Here is a 15,781-nt window from a genome sequence, read left to right on the forward strand (position 1 = left end):
TCTGTTTCATAATTCCCTGAATCTCAATTTCCTGACTAAACGCCCACGCAACATATTTACTGTAACTGCAAAGAATGTGTCGCAGAATGTCGACTCTGTACCGTGAGATTAAGCTCAGCACCTAAAAAACCCGAGCTGTAGTGAGAGAGCCAGCGTTAGGTCATGTAGGTGTGGTCGTTGCTGGAAAAGCAGAGAAAAATCGGACTGCGTTAATAAGTCGCATGAGAGCGACTTGGTAACTTCTGATGCCAGATGTGCAAAGAGCTGCAAGACTAAATTGTTTTCATATTTAGCTTCCTCCAATGAACTCAGGACTCATCTTGGTATGTTCAGTAACAACAATAAAGATGTATAGCACCTCATTTTTTTAAAGGTGCAGAAAGCAAAGAAACCAGGTTGCTTGAATAAATATTAAAAGCAGAAGGATTGTAATATGTTTAATGTAAGCAGTGTGTCAATATCCACATGGGGGGCAAAATGTAAAAGTATCTGTAGTCATAAGTAGCAGAAACAAATGGCTGAACTAAAGAACTCTGTAGGAAGTAAAGGAAACAGTGATGCATCTTTACTGTTGGCAACACAGATCTGTTTATTCACAATCATTGTAACACCAGCATATGCTTGAGGCTGTGTAGGCGAGGAAGGATATGACTGCTAACCGTCTGAGCCGAAAGCAGCTTTATATTGTCACAAGTAGACATTATGTGTGTCTGAACAAAAATGCAACAATCAAAAAACATGAAATTCCGACATGATTACGTTTTGCACCAAAATCAGCCATCGAATAAATAGTGAGATCTTGCAACAGACAATATGCTTGTTTTCCCTTGATTACAGCTCTGAATAAGTTAAAGTTGGAGCCACTCAAACAGGAAGGCAGCATTGCATAGTTTTACATCACAACCTAAACAAGAAGTTCTCCTGTACCGGGTCAGAAACTAATGGATGCAGCAGGTGGAATGTCATTAAAGGCTAAAAGAAGCATAGGTGTAAGTAAGCAGAACATGGGTGGAAGGTAAGATGGAGAAAAGGAAAAAGAAATTCAGGTCTTGTGCTTTTTCTGGATGTTACCTTTTAATATCAAAGTGAAAACCCACCTGCTGGAGTTTTCTTTTGTTTGTTTTATCCTAATTTAATCTCTTGTGATCTGCAGATTTGATTTCCGATTGCTTTTACACTTCCTTGCAAAGTACTCTTACAGGCCCATGCACACTAGCAATGCAATAGAGATTTTAACATATAATTTACAGCCTGTCCACATTAACGTGGATACCTTGCCTTTTAGAGTTTCTGGTTTGTGCATCCACCCACACAACCTTTCCAAAGTGAAGATGTTTAAAAACTGTAGCCATGTCGACTGGATGTTCAGAACTGTATGAGGATCACAACTCAGAGTTCAGGTAAATCTGGGTGGAATCCCCAACACACATTTAATGCATGTTGCTCAGGTGAATGCTAGAAGCTGTAAGCAATGCCCATTTGGTTCTGTGAACCAGCCGCATGCCCTTAAAGCACACAGCCCCTGATTTCTATGTGAATGACAAAATGAGGCAAACACTTTGGTTTATTGGGAAACAATGATCTGAAAGGGGCTTTAGACAAAACACCAGCACCACACACACAGTTTGAGTCAAAGTTTAATCAGCAACGCTGGTGCTACTGCTGCTTTGACACTTTGTCTGAGCTCAGTCCATTTATTGGAACAGAAGGGGGAAAAAGATATAGGGATATAAGTTAGCATAATTATCAAGCAGTTGAGTGCAATTTCAATCAATAGGAGACTGGTATCCAACAAATTTTAGAAGTGCCCCTGCTCCGACACATCTGATAAAAATGGCTAAAATGCATTTTCAGTCATCAAGCTCATGGAATGGACCCATTTATTTGGATGAGATGTGCTGAATCAGGGAAGCATATAGGATACTGGACACTACTGCTATAAACACAACTAATTATCTGCTAGTGTGTATATTTATTTTTAGATTATTAATTTCAGGATTAATTCAAGAAACCTCATGGCTGTCATTTGAAGATGAAAGAAGGTTATAGGCTCAGTTTCAGTGTTTTCTGAAATGTAGTTTGATTCATTTATATTTTAACCCAATCATGAAATCATACACATACATTTCTTACGATGAGTTTTCTCTTTGTTGGACGGAGTAAAAAAAAATAAAACCCAAACATTTCAAGCGCCTGGGTTTGCAGCAGCGGACATCCTGCACACAGGCTATTGACCTAAATCACAGCTGTGCTACAGAAGTCCATAAATCATCATCACACAATGAAGGGAAGGAGACAGCTTTTAAAACCAATCCAATACAATCCATGAAGAAGTCAGACTGTAGCAGATTTTTCCTTCCAAATCCGAACAGAGACAGATCCATTAATGCATCAGTGAAACACTCTCCTTTCTTTCTCCCCTGAACTGGGAGGCTTGTTTTTGTTTCCACTATGTCCCGTGAACCACTGCAGGCATTTCCGGGACATGTTTGGGACACCTGACTAAAAGCGCATTAGTCCTCTTTGTTTAAGGTCTTTGTCAGACATTGTAGTCTGGCGCTTTGCCCAGTGGTTGCCTCAGTCTGATTTGCAGGGTCATGAAGGCCCCCACTGCCACATGGAAGAGGATCTGCCAAATGTTCCTCAGTTCGTACAGGTACATGTTGGACAGGCAGATGAGTGCAAACGCCAAGAAGGATTTGCTGTTCCTCCAGACAGAGAAGTAGGCAAACAGGTAGCACTGAAAGAAATAGGATTAAATCAAATTAATGCTGAACAAACAGCCCATTGACCACTAATATGTCTTAAAAAAAGAAATCCCATTTGGCGACTCTATTTCGCTCGTCTGTCGACTAAATTGTGCTCTTCCATTTAATATCGGGAGCTGCACAAAAGGAGCTGATGAAAATGTTTTATGGAGGTATTGGCCTGAAAGGCACTGAGCTTCAACGAGTGTTTTTTCTAACTGACAAGCTGCTGAGCCGTAAAGTGCAGGGCTGTTAGTCAACCGGTGATGGGCTGCTCTTACCGCAGACTATCACTTACCTGATACAGACAGGCTGCCGTGCCGAGGAAGAAGGCAATCACATAATTAAAGTCCTCGTCGTGGTTCTACACAGGGAGAAAACGTACAGATGTTCTTTATGTGAAAAGAAATGATCATGAAGCATTCTGAAGCCTAGTTCACTTTGAATTTATTTTAATAATTACAGAACTTAATGCAACTTTAAGTGTTATCGAAAGATCAGATGGGGGATGGGGATTGTGAGAAAAGCTTTGTTTTTGTGACAGAAAAAAATGAGGTCATGAAAACATCTCAAACCTTTAATGTGACATATTTCCTGTGCAAAGCTGTAAACAAATGCTGCAATAAGGCTATTATTTCCAGAGAGGTTACAGAAGCTCAGAAAGATCTCTTTACACAAAGGTAATGGAAGAAAACATGGGAGATATAAAAAAAACAGGATGTTTAACTGAAATCGATAAAAAAGAGAAAACAGAAACTGTTCAGAGAGGCTATCAGGAGGCCAACAGCAACACTGAAGGAGCTGCAGGAATTTCTGACAAGTACTAGTTGTGTTGTTATTGTGAAAACCTCCTCCTCTATTCTTAACATGTCTGAACTAATGAGTAGGGTTTCAAAATAAAATCATTTCTTTGCAAAGAAAATACATTGACCTTGATAAAAGACCCCTGGAATGAATTACAGGCTGTTGAAACCGAACTTTACCTTTTTGGGACAATTCCAAAAAGTACGTTTAACCCGAAAACAACACTGAACACTAAAATAACACTATACCCACAGAAAGACACACGGGTGGCAGCATTATTCTGTGGTATTACTTTTTTCTAATATGTTTTTGTCAAGTTGAAGTTCCAATTACTAGTTGGTTTTGACCAAAACCTTGATGTGTCTGCCAATAATTCAATTTAATTCAGTTTATTTATATAGCGCCAACTCACAACACATGTTGTCTCAAGGCACTTCACAAAGTCAGGTTCATACATTCCAATGAATAACTAACCATTGAACAGTGCAGTCAGATTCAGTTATTTATTCAAATTGGATAAAACGTTTGTCTATCTAAGGATAATTAAAGATAAAGAGGGATTTAGCTTCCCAGTGAGTCCAAACATGCATTAAAAAAAAATAATAATAACTTCACCAGAAGAAAATGGGAGAAAATCCACTTTTTACCCCTTCAATATATTTTGTTGTGTACTTGTATTCTGTAGGAGAGCAGAAAAGCAGCTGCTGCAGAGATATCTTTATATTCCATTTGGTTCATATTTTTTAGTCCATTCAGTTTTCTCTATCATCTGTTACGTTTTTCCAACAGCTACGTCGCAGTATTTGCTGCAGAACAGATAAATAAGGTCATGGACTTCCGGCTGACCAATTTCGCGTATCCGCCATATTTATTTCTCGCTGAGATTTTGTAGTCCAAGCTCAAGTATGCCTACGCTGCAAGAGGATAAGTTTGGTTCGGTTTTTGGGTGTATTAACACACGGCATCAGAACCTCTTCGAAGTGCCTGGTTAAATTTGATTTTTCATGGAAACCTACGAGGAAATTCCTATTCCCCCACTTCAAAGAAGAGTGCCTTCAGCAACCTCTGCCAGTATCAAGAAGGAGGGAGTCAGTTCCTTAATCAATATGGAGACGGCGAAGGCAGCAAAGCGGTAAGCTGCAAATAACGCTAAAATGACAACAAGCTTTATTTTAGACATGAACTTATTGTCTGTTGATATGATGTCCTGAATATTGTTCTGATAGCAGTAGCATCGTGCCTTCTACTTATGTCAGCGCTCTTTGACCTGGAGGGGGTGGGGGGTGAAGTGCCTCAAGAGCATTTAAAGAGACGGCACCAAAACGAGTTGGTCTCAGATCAATTCAATTCAATTCAATTCAATTCAATTCAATTCAAAGATACTTTATTGATCCCCGAGGGGAAATTAGAATTCCAGTACACACTTTATCCTTAGCAGGATACAGTTTGAGATGCACCTTAGAACAGGTACAAGAGGAGCCTGTGGAGCTACAATAATAATGAGTTCAGACCAAAGCTTTGCAGTTCCACTTTATATAGACCACAACTGAATGATTTAAGTGTAAAAAGAATTTAAAAGCATGATATGACCCCTTTAAAGATCTGGAAAGGCAGAGTTCAAAACCAAGTCTGACAGAAAATCCATTTATCTAAGACAACCATGGACGGGCCAGGGGTCTCACGTACGAAGTATTCTTACGCACAAAAATCTTGCGGCCCAATGTTTTATGCACAACTTGGCATGTACTAAAATGAACGTTGCATGAAAGTGTGCGTAAATCCACACAAACTTTTGACCTGCCGTGAAAATGTGCGGAAGCCACGCAAACCTTTTTCAATCGACAATAATAAACTACAGAGAATAAAAACTCACCTAAATCCACTGAAATACGACTCCATTCAGTTTCATTTAATTCATGGAGCATCAGACCTGATGTTTTTTCATGAGTTTGAGCATTTATGGTTTAAACCCGAGCGATCAAACTGATCACATTTAGCCTCATACAAAAACATAACACGCCACAGAAAATGATGGAAACAACCTCAGTTGGATGGAAACTTTGATACATTCTCTGTTTCTGTCACCTGTAGATGTAAATGCGCATTGGTCTGTACGCTGAGGAACATAAAATGCATGTGAATCATCTAAGGGGCACTTTAATTCTCACTGAAAAAGAAAATGGTGTCGGATCAGTAGATTAATTTCTAACAAGTCAGGTTTGATGATTCCTAAGGGGAACAAGCTGGAGAAAATCACACATGTCCATAAATAGCTGCATAAACTGGTGCGTTATTGTGGAACGATGGCAGCTTTTGCTCAGCTGGAGGACATTGCCAGTGGAAGAAGTTGGAGAGAAAGTTCTTTTTCAGAGATCCTACTGACCTGCTGGCACATGATGATGCATGGTTTATAAGTCTGTTTAGATTGCCCAGGGCACAGAGCTAGCCTCAGTATTACAGAGGAAAACCAGGAGGAACCGTGCATCACCGGTACCAGTTCCAGTTCTCACTACGCTGCGGTCCTTTCAACTGGAGCTTCTCAGATGGAGCTGACTGACAGGTTGGGTATTTAACAGTCATCCCACTCATGCACTCATACTGCCATAAGGGCACCAGCTCTAAGTGAAAATGCTTTTATGCATAGAAATTTAATTCAATATATGTGCATCCTATTTATGATGTGCAAATGCAGTGGCACGATGGCCTCTTCAACTCATGAATTCCTTATACTATCAAAACAATTATAATTAATCTAATAATAATAGTTGTGTTGGGAACAAACCTCTGTGCGCGATGGCGGCTTCTAAGCAATTTTCTATTTTTTTATGTGACGTCCTGAATAGTTGCAAAGATTTAAAGTTCTTCTCATAGTGTGTGTGGAGACATTCTTGCTAATAGAATTATGGGATGCATATTCACGTCATTATGATGATCAGCACTGAGCTATGATTGAGCTCAGTGCAGCAGTAAGACAGCGCTGTTTGGCTTAGATACACACATTGTAGAACTAAACGGATTCGTTCAGTCAGGTTTGAGTTGCTGATGTCATTCAAGAAGTTGTTAGTTTGCTGTAACTGACTACAAATATCCTTCATGGTGTGTAGACATAGTCTCTCTTAGCGTTTTTCCGCCGACAGGAACCGAATTGTTTGACTGTCACAGCACCGTTGCCATGGTTATTTGGACACGTAATAAATTGATTTCTGGCTATTTATACTACTTTGCATATGTATTTATACGCGGGGACTGGGCGGTCCAAGTGCCACCTGCAGCTACGTCAAATCCACCGCGAACTGGGATGTATGAAGGCTAGGTGTGCGGTGACATGTCTACGCAGTTTCGTACCTCTGAATATTTTTGTGTGCAGCAAGATTCAGAATTTCTCCCTTCTGCAAACTTTTAGTATGAAAGCTGCCCACTCTTTAGGATATATTCTCACAATATGATGGATCTGGAGACCTTTTAAGAGGTAAAATGGGTAAGCTGCTAAAGTCCTACCAAACAGTGAAATGTATTCAAAAGGTGCTTTAACAAACTATCAGGTTAAGCGTGTGGAACCACATTAGTAGAGTTTCCTTTATACTTTCCCCCTTCTAACAGATTTGCACAAGATATATGTCACACTGAATGTAGAAGTTGTAAAATGATTTACCATGGTCTTAAAACCTTGTCACTGAATAGCTTAAAAGTAGATGCTAACTGGGAATGCAGCATGACACAAACAATTTTGCCACATTAAAGATATTCTAGCTGATTCTTTGATTTGCTTTTGTCTCCTATGGCAACAATAAGTGTCCAAATGTCATCTGCAGTAGGAGCTGACCTGTAATATGCTCTCTATGGCATGGACTCCTCTCAGCAGGTTCAGCCCTCCACAGAGAATACTGAGCACACAGGACACGATGCCTGGGAGTGTCACTGGTTCCAACATCTGCGTGGGAGCTGGAAAGATACATCAGATACCGTAAACGCTTTGCTATAATAGATTTGTTTCATTTCATGCAAAGCAATCTGTCATACTGAAAACAATTTACAGGCAGAATAGAGGCACGCGACCAAATTCAAGCCATAAGGTGTTTTAAATCATATAAAGTTTAGGACATGCTGATACAATAAAATAAGTGATGTGTCCCAAATGCCAGATAACTTCATCCCTCTTCAACTGAATCACCTCATTAGTAAACAGACTACACCTGTCTGTAATGTAATCTCTGTATAAAACCAGCTTTTCTGTGAAGGCCTCAGAGGTTTGTTACAGAACATCAGTGAACAAACAGCATCGTGAAGACCAAGGAGCACAGCAGACAGGTCAGGGAGAACATTGTGGAGAAGTTAAAATGGTATGAATACTTTTGAAAAGGCACATGAACTTATCAAGACGCTGCGAGCTGGAGATGCATTCACGTTGACACGTTAGTCCTGATATTTTTTGGACAAGCAAAGCAAACCCTTATGTCAGCAAAACATTTAAGGATCCAGCTCTTTTCAGCGCACACACTTGAATGTTGCAAGTTTTTGCATTGTTACCTCCAACCTCCACTGAATGTGAATGCAAATTTAAAGGGCTGAAGTGCATTTGTTAAAAAGGCTTTTGTGTGTGGTGGCAGCTTGAGTCCTACCTATGCCCTTGTATTTAGAAGCTGCACGCACTGAGAATCCATTGATAGCCTGCAGGTCCTCTGGGGAAAGCTGATAGGGAGGTCGCAGCTTGATCTCTGTCTGCATGTCAGCCAGGTTGATCTTGGTGGACAGAGAACGAGGGCTGTTGTAGCGCTGCTTGGTCTTCTGGATGAAGGTGTCTGGGGGATGACAGTCAGCACAACAACAAGGAGGTTAATACAGCAGGGAGTAAAGCGAGGGAGATAAACATTCATTGTGGGAAAGATAAGGACACTGTTGGCGTAAACACAAGAAAACTGAAACTGCGTCTTTAAGTGCAGATTCTTTAAGGAAGTAAACATCCCTACAACATTATTTTAACAAACCTATACATATTGTTCGCTTCCTGTACCCTGCAGAGCACATTTAGTGGGACATTTGTAAAGATTTGTCAAAGGATTCAAATAAATCATCTTTTAGTTTAATGGCAAAATGTCACAAAACAACATTAACAAACCTTTATTTTGACTACATTTATTTTGGTGCTGGAAAAAAATGGAAGGTGAGAAATAATTGTTTTTAATTAAATCCCAGGTGGCATAATTATTTAAACCTCTAATATTCCCTTTAAAAGAAATGTAACTGAAGCACGGTTTTAATTACTTTACTATTTTTATGATGCATATAGTTAGTAGGAATGTTTAATTAGTTATTCATGTCTTTCTGTATTCCTGTGGCAGGAATACAGCGTGACACAGAGGACCATTTCCTTTAGCCACTAGGCTGAACGATGACTAAAATTCATCTCGTCACGGTGGATGGACAATTATTCTATAGCTTATCGTTACTGGGGAAAATTTATCGTGATGAAGCTAAACTAATTCATGAATCTTGCAAACCCTAAACTGACGGTATGATTCTGATTGTTACTTTGCTGTTTGAACATTTTTTTCCACTGTTGGTTCCATGAGTGTCAATAAATATGTTTAAAAATATGGCTATATGCAAATATTTGTTGTTTAACAGCAGATTTGCACTGCTTGATCATTATAGGTGGTGTCATGAAGTATCTTACTTGATAATGGCTGAGTTTTGTTTTTAGAGCAGTATTTGCGATCGTGGATCTGACGGTATGCAGTTCTAATCAAGCATCCCTATAGGCCACCACACGCAGCGAGCACAATGGAGGCAAAAACAAATCTTTAAAGCCTGTTGTTACATTACTGCAGCATAGATTGCCATTTCCATAACAACCATTAGACACCATCTGCATGCTAACTCAATTTTTCAGAGAGATTCCGGAAAAAAATATTTTATGTCCTACCATCATAAACATGAACATGTTTTATATAAAGGAAATGTTTCGTGAACCTAAAGGGCTATTCCACCAGCGTCAATTCGTCTTGGGAATGACATATACAAGTCCTGCACAGTGGTCAGAGGGATTTTAAGCCATTCTTCTTGCAGGATAGTGGCCAGGTCACTACCTGATACTGGTGGAGGAAAACGTTTCCTGACTCGCTCCTCCAAAACACCCCAAAGTGGCTCAATAATATTTAGATCTAGTGACTGTGCAGGCCATGGGAGATGTTCAACTTCACTTTCATGTTCATCAAACCAATCTTTCACCAGTCTTGCTGTGTGTATTGGTGCATTGTCATCCTGATACACGGCACCACCTTCAGGATACAATGTTTGAACCATTGGATGCACATGGTCCTCAAGAATGGTTCGGTAGTCCTTGGCACCAACAATTTGTCCTCTTTTGAACTCTGGTATGTCACCCATAATGTTGTGTGCATTTCAATATTTTGAGTAAAACTGTGCTCTTACCCTGCTAATTGAACCTTCACACTCTGCTCTTACTGGTGCAATGTGCAATCAATGAAGACTGGCTACCAGGCTGGTCCAATTTAGCCATGAAACCTCCCACATTAAAATGACAAGTGTTTCAGTTTCATTGTCCAACCCCTGTATGTACTTTGGTTGAATGAGACGAAGACTGAGCTAAGATTGGCACTCCAGGCCGGATTAATGTGAAAGGAAGGATGAATATGTGGAAAATCACCGCATGCCCACTATTAAGAAAAGTAGAGGATCTGTGATACTGTGGGCCTGTTTGTCTTCCAATTTGCATTGTTTTTTTTAAAAACCAGGAGATATCAAGTGGACCCCACCAATGAAATCGTTACTGGGTCAACAATATTATCATTTTAAACATTTGGCCACATTTGGACACAAAATCGAACTTCTTCCATGGTCATATTAGTAGCCAGAAAAACATCATATTGAATGATTTTACAAAGTGAGACAGTAAAATCTCTCCCTCTGGCTGCTCCTACCTTCTGAAATGTTATACCAAAGAACAAGAGCTGCCCAGTTTGTACAAAGTATAGACAGCAGGGTACCAATAACCAGGGATTATTTTTTAACAAGCATTTTGTCCTCACTAAATCAATGTACACACATTAAAGGCATGCTTTTTGTACACTTTTTATGGTGTGGGATTCATCTGCTGCAATAAAAGATTAAAATTGTTTTAAGACTTTTCACAGAGTTGCCAATAAAAGTGGCTGGCACTGCATCTTCTCACCCTGACAATGAAAGTCGGAAGTACATTTATGACACGCAGAGGCAAAATTCAAAGAAACCTTACCAAATTCAATGAAGGAGTACGGTCGCACGGCGCTGCTGATACGTTTGCTGTCATAAGTGATGATAAACTCTTTCTGCAGTTCATCCAGGAAGCAGAAGGCCAACACATTAGGGTAATTTCCAGTGCAGACCATAAGGTATCCAACACCCAGTGAGTATATGAAGCTAAAACCCAGACATAAGCACAGACATTACTGCTTTTAAATCAAGGTCCTGCATTTTTCTCAGGTCAGAAACCCCAGAGAACTAACGAGGACAACAAATTACAAAGGGTAACATAACAGCGGTAATGATTCTGCTGGCTAATGCTGTAATCACAGGGCAAACACATTTTAAAGTACATTACTGTTCTAAAGGTAAAAAATAAAATCACACTTTCACAGCTAATTAAATATAATAACCACATTAACATTCAAACGCACCTGTTCAGACACAATACCTACCAGCCTGGAAGTGTTCATTTATACGATTAGCAGATTAACTTTCACTGATAAAAAGACGTGTATTATTTAAACAGCTCAGAGCACAAACGAGAGCAGAAACCAGGAGACAAACGTAAATCAGTAGAGGCTGTTCTGAATTATTAGTAAGATAAGAAGAAATGAATCTTAGGTGTGTACAAATCTAAGAAGTCAAGGTGCACCTGAGAACAGCATGCTAAAGTGTTGCAGCAGTACCTAAAACTGGGCTCATACCGTACAAAACAAGGGACAGGAACATGTCACACTGTATGAGCCTGATATATTGGCAACTCCTGTCAAACGATAGAGGATTCAAGACTTATTGCTGCAGCAGAATTGCTCCAGAATGGTCCAACAAAATAACACTTAAGTGACATCAAGTTAGGGGTGCTAATTATTAGAGGAGGACAGAGAGGAGAGAAAGTGGACAGCGCTAGTAGCCATCATGGCCGGGTGATAGACGTCCGTCACAGCATCAGTAACAGCAACAGTCTCCGAATTAGATGCTTTTACTGAGTAAAGAAAGCTCAAAGTTAGCTATTTTCAGTATCGGGGAAGTGTTTCAAATATACATTCAGAGAATGCATGAAGATGTATTTAAAAGTGTACTGTTACTTTCTAAGATGTGTCAAAACATAGGTGTGATTCATTCAGGCTGCAAGAGAGAGAGAGAGACCTTCAGCAATTAACAGGAAGGCTGAACAGAGTGCAACAAACTTGTCAGTTTTATATATGTGAGCTTTCAACCTCAGTCTGTTTTAGAACATATTGGATTTAGACATGTTAGCAGCTTCTGGTTCAGTACAACTGAAAACCACCAATCAAATACTTAATATGTTTTGATAAAAGATGACTGTGTTTACCCTACACAACTAAAATAATTAAGTGGGCCACCAAGGCAAATTAAATGACAAATGTTGGCTATTCGAAACATCACATCTATCAATCCGCCAATAGTCTCTTGATCTGTAGGTTAAACACTGAAAAAGGGAATTTTCTCCTATTCATTAAATGCATCAAAACTAAGAACTTGTACTATGATTGGTTTATGACCTTATCAACAGAATGTATTTTGGAACAAAAATGAGATAAAAGAAAGGGAAATATGCTTTGATGGATAAATGGGGATCATTTAGTACTTCTGTTGGATTTAAAAACTACCACGTTTATCAGAGAACCTGCAGATGTTTTCTCTCATCAGTTAAAGTAAAAAATATATATAAAAATAATCAGAACTAGTCAGATTTGGGATCAAGCCAGGAAAAGCTGTACATTTAAAATGATTAAATCTACCACTGCAGAACTATGTGAACCAGTTCAGATCAAACACCCACCTCACTATCTATTCCTCACTTTGTCATCACCAGCGACCAGTTCAATGGATTCAGCCATTTTTAGTTTCTTAAAGACCCTTTCTTCCTCCAAAAATAGATTTTCTAAACAGAACTTAATAGCGCTCCTTACTGTGTGTAAGTACATTGGTAAGACTTATCTGTGCTTTAATTAATATTTAGTTATGAACACAATAAACCCCTTAAACCAGATATGAGTAAAAAGGAAGATGGCAACCTTGATAACAACACTACAGTAAAAATTCAAACAGGCATTTGTTTGCTTTATAACTGCTCTGTGACAAAGCTACTGTTCATAAATTGAGATTTGGGTTTTTCCAGCTTAGCTGGTATATCACCATTTAATATCCCAAATATCTTTGGACCGAATGCATCACCTTCACTAATGTAATCAACATCTGGCTCAGTAAAGGTTAAAAAAAAAGGCAGGTAATATCCTTTTGTGTAACTATTGACATCTGTAAAGCTTTTACACCAGATCAACCTGAATGAGCTAAATTACTGGAGAATCTTAGGTAATCAATGATAGATTACTGGGATATCCCTAAATTCTACCAAATCTGTATTATTTTCTCATATATATGACATATAGAAGAAATAAACTACATTTAATTAAATAAGGAAATGAATATAAATTATATGTTATTTTAAGAATGCAGGGATGTTGATGTTCTATTCTGCCCTCAGATAGAAATGTCAAATGAAAGCATCTGAATGGTCACGGTTATCTCAAAAAAAGACTAAGTTGTGATTTGAAACAACTAAGCTTCATTCATTCTGACCTTCACTTTAGTCGTATAGTCATTGTATGCTTCAGGCTTAAATAAATTAAAGGAAGGCTAATCAAAAGGAAGCTCTAGCTGCTAAAAGGGGCAACTGGCTCATTTCATCTAAGGTCATGTCCTGTTTCTTAACACTAAATGGATCCTGGTAAACAATGTTTAAATGCATTTCAACGCCTTTCCCAACAGCACCAGCTGGGCTTTCAGAAATAGTTCTTTGAAACCAAAAGCCTAACTTTAAATTTACTGGTACTGGTTTGTTTCATACTGAACTTTATAGACTTACAAGCTGATTGTATAATCTTTTCCATCTAAAGTTATTAAAAGTTGACATTTAAAACAAAAGCAAATGTTATCTCTTACATATAATGTAAATGTAAAAAATACCATAGAACAGGACATACTTCACATTGTATGGTCCAGACTTGAGTGTGCAACGGTCAGGGAACTGGTTGAGTTTCTTGGAGAGACCTTTAAGATGTCTCTTTGTCTCCTGAAGGTCTTTCTCCTGTTCATAGTCGGTGGATGCTGAGAGAGGCAGGCCGTCCCCGATGCGAACCACAGACGCAAACAACACCATCGCCATTTTACAGATGTGGCTGTCTCACTGATTGGCTGTAAACAGATGCAAAGCAGGGAGGACAGTTTCAATCATTGATTAAAATAATCAATAGTGCTGAGTTTTAAGATGTAAAAGGGAGTAAAATGTGTTCAGACAGTTTGAATCTTTTATAAAAATATTTTCCTGTTGTGCATGAGTGATTATAAAAATCACCTCTACACAAAAGTGCTTCACAATTTTAGAATAAAGTAAGATATCTTCAAACTTACACCAGACAAGCTAAACGTGGAGAAATGACCAAATGGCAAATATTGTTTGAACTACTCTGTGTTAACTAACAGAAACAAAACCAAGAAACTCTACTAAGTGGGGCACTACATATTACAAAGACCACCTAAAAAGTGGTGGGGAGAAGGCTATTGTTTCTTTTAATGTTTGAAAGTAGTAATCAGAGTTGGATACTAATATTAATCACAATCGTCATTTGCAAAATCCATTTATGCAATATTGTACGCTTAGACAATGTAATGGTGGAACCTTGAGATTATACACTAACCAGAATGTCATCAGACAGTTGCTAATTTAAAAAAAGTAGGGTTACCTACCTTTATTAGGATAGGTTAAGCGTCCTTAGCAGCAACAGGATAATACTCAAAAATAGATGTGTGACTGTCCTAACCCTCCAATTCAACTCAGGGCTAATAGAAACTAAAATGTTGTTCAATTATTCGTCTATAGTTTTAGCTTTCTGTGGGTTGTTTAATTTATAGAAGTAATTTTAAAGCTACCTGATTCTCTTTAAAATAAAAAACTAAAACCTGGAGATGGGAGTGGTCCCTTGTGTCAGAACCACGGAGAGCTCCACGGCTGAATGAAAGCATGTCGACAGGAAATGATGTGATGCATTCTGTCACTGCGTGTATTCGTGGTGAAACAAACATTAAACCTCACTTTAGAATTTAAAGTTACCTTCGAATTTAAGAAAAATTGACTTTAGAGTGACTAACAGAAGCATAACAAGGCTAGCTAATGCTAAAACCCAAATGCATTAGTTTATAACAGTATTTTTGTTGATATAACAGTTCTGTAAACCAAATACCTGAAGGACGGGCCGATTAAACGCCCCAAAAGAGTTTATCATGTTGGAAAATATTAATTTACACAAGAAGAAAACTGTCTATAGATAGGTAAGTTGTGAACCGCAGAGAGCAAAGCAGCCAGCTTGGGAGCTAACAACAGTAGCAGAATCGGCTAGCTCGGAAGCTAACAGCTAGTTACTTAGCTTTCCCACAGCTTCAAAGTAGAATTCACATCTCGGATAAACTGATACAACTAGTTGACAAAAGTTATACCTGCCGAAGACGTTTAGCATCATGTGGTTATATTTAATGTGTAGCTCTGAACCAGCAGCTAGCAGGGAGCGACGTGAGGCTGTTCTCGTTTACGTGGCTCGTGCGCTATGCATTATGGGTAAAAAAAAACAACAAAAAACAACATTCTAAAATAAACAATGCAACATTAAATAAAACAAAGGAACATAAAGGAAAGAAAAAAATTAAAATAATACAATATGTTGTTTTTTTTACGTGTTTTTAGTTCAACTGCAATATTTTTATCAGAGCAACGTTCGCAAACGAGGAAGAGAGGAGTCATAAAATTTCAGAATCACTAAAATTTCAGGTTCCATTTTCCATTTGAAATTCCCACATCTCTCCAGCCACCTGAATGCCTCAAATATCTCACCTAGAAGAGATCCTCGGTAAAGCAGGCAGATTTAAGAGCCTGGAAACTAAATAGCGTACCCTTATATGTGGGTGTT

General features: G+C 38.7%; 1 protein-coding gene across 3 annotated transcripts; it reads right to left on the minus strand.

Annotated features, from left to right (window-relative positions):
* Positions 1–421: 421 nt before the first annotated feature.
* On the minus strand, positions 422–15,441 carry sec22a (SEC22 homolog A, vesicle trafficking protein). Of its 3 annotated transcripts, none has more exons than XM_047371213.1 (7): positions 15,319–15,441; positions 13,805–14,015; positions 10,807–10,970; positions 8,171–8,350; positions 7,375–7,493; positions 3,046–3,111; positions 422–2,740 (listed from the first exon to the last, which is right to left on the minus strand). In XM_047371213.1, the coding sequence occupies exons 2-7, from the start codon at positions 13,984–13,986 to the stop codon at positions 2,540–2,542; spliced, it is 912 nt and encodes a 303-aa protein (XP_047227169.1). In that variant the 5' UTR covers positions 13,987–14,015; positions 15,319–15,441; the 3' UTR covers positions 422–2,539. The 3 variants fall into 3 exon arrangements, with proteins under 3 accessions (XP_047227169.1, XP_047227168.1, XP_047227167.1); XM_047371212.1 differs by having other exon boundaries at positions 15,315–15,418; XM_047371211.1 differs by lacking the exon at positions 15,319–15,441 and adding an exon at positions 14,568–15,289.
* Positions 15,442–15,781: the final 340 nt, after the last annotated feature.

The sequence above is a fragment of the Girardinichthys multiradiatus genome, chromosome 7, assembly GCF_021462225.1.
Source record: "Girardinichthys multiradiatus isolate DD_20200921_A chromosome 7, DD_fGirMul_XY1, whole genome shotgun sequence".
In the NCBI taxonomy this organism is placed as follows: domain Eukaryota; kingdom Metazoa; phylum Chordata; class Actinopteri; order Cyprinodontiformes; family Goodeidae; genus Girardinichthys; species Girardinichthys multiradiatus.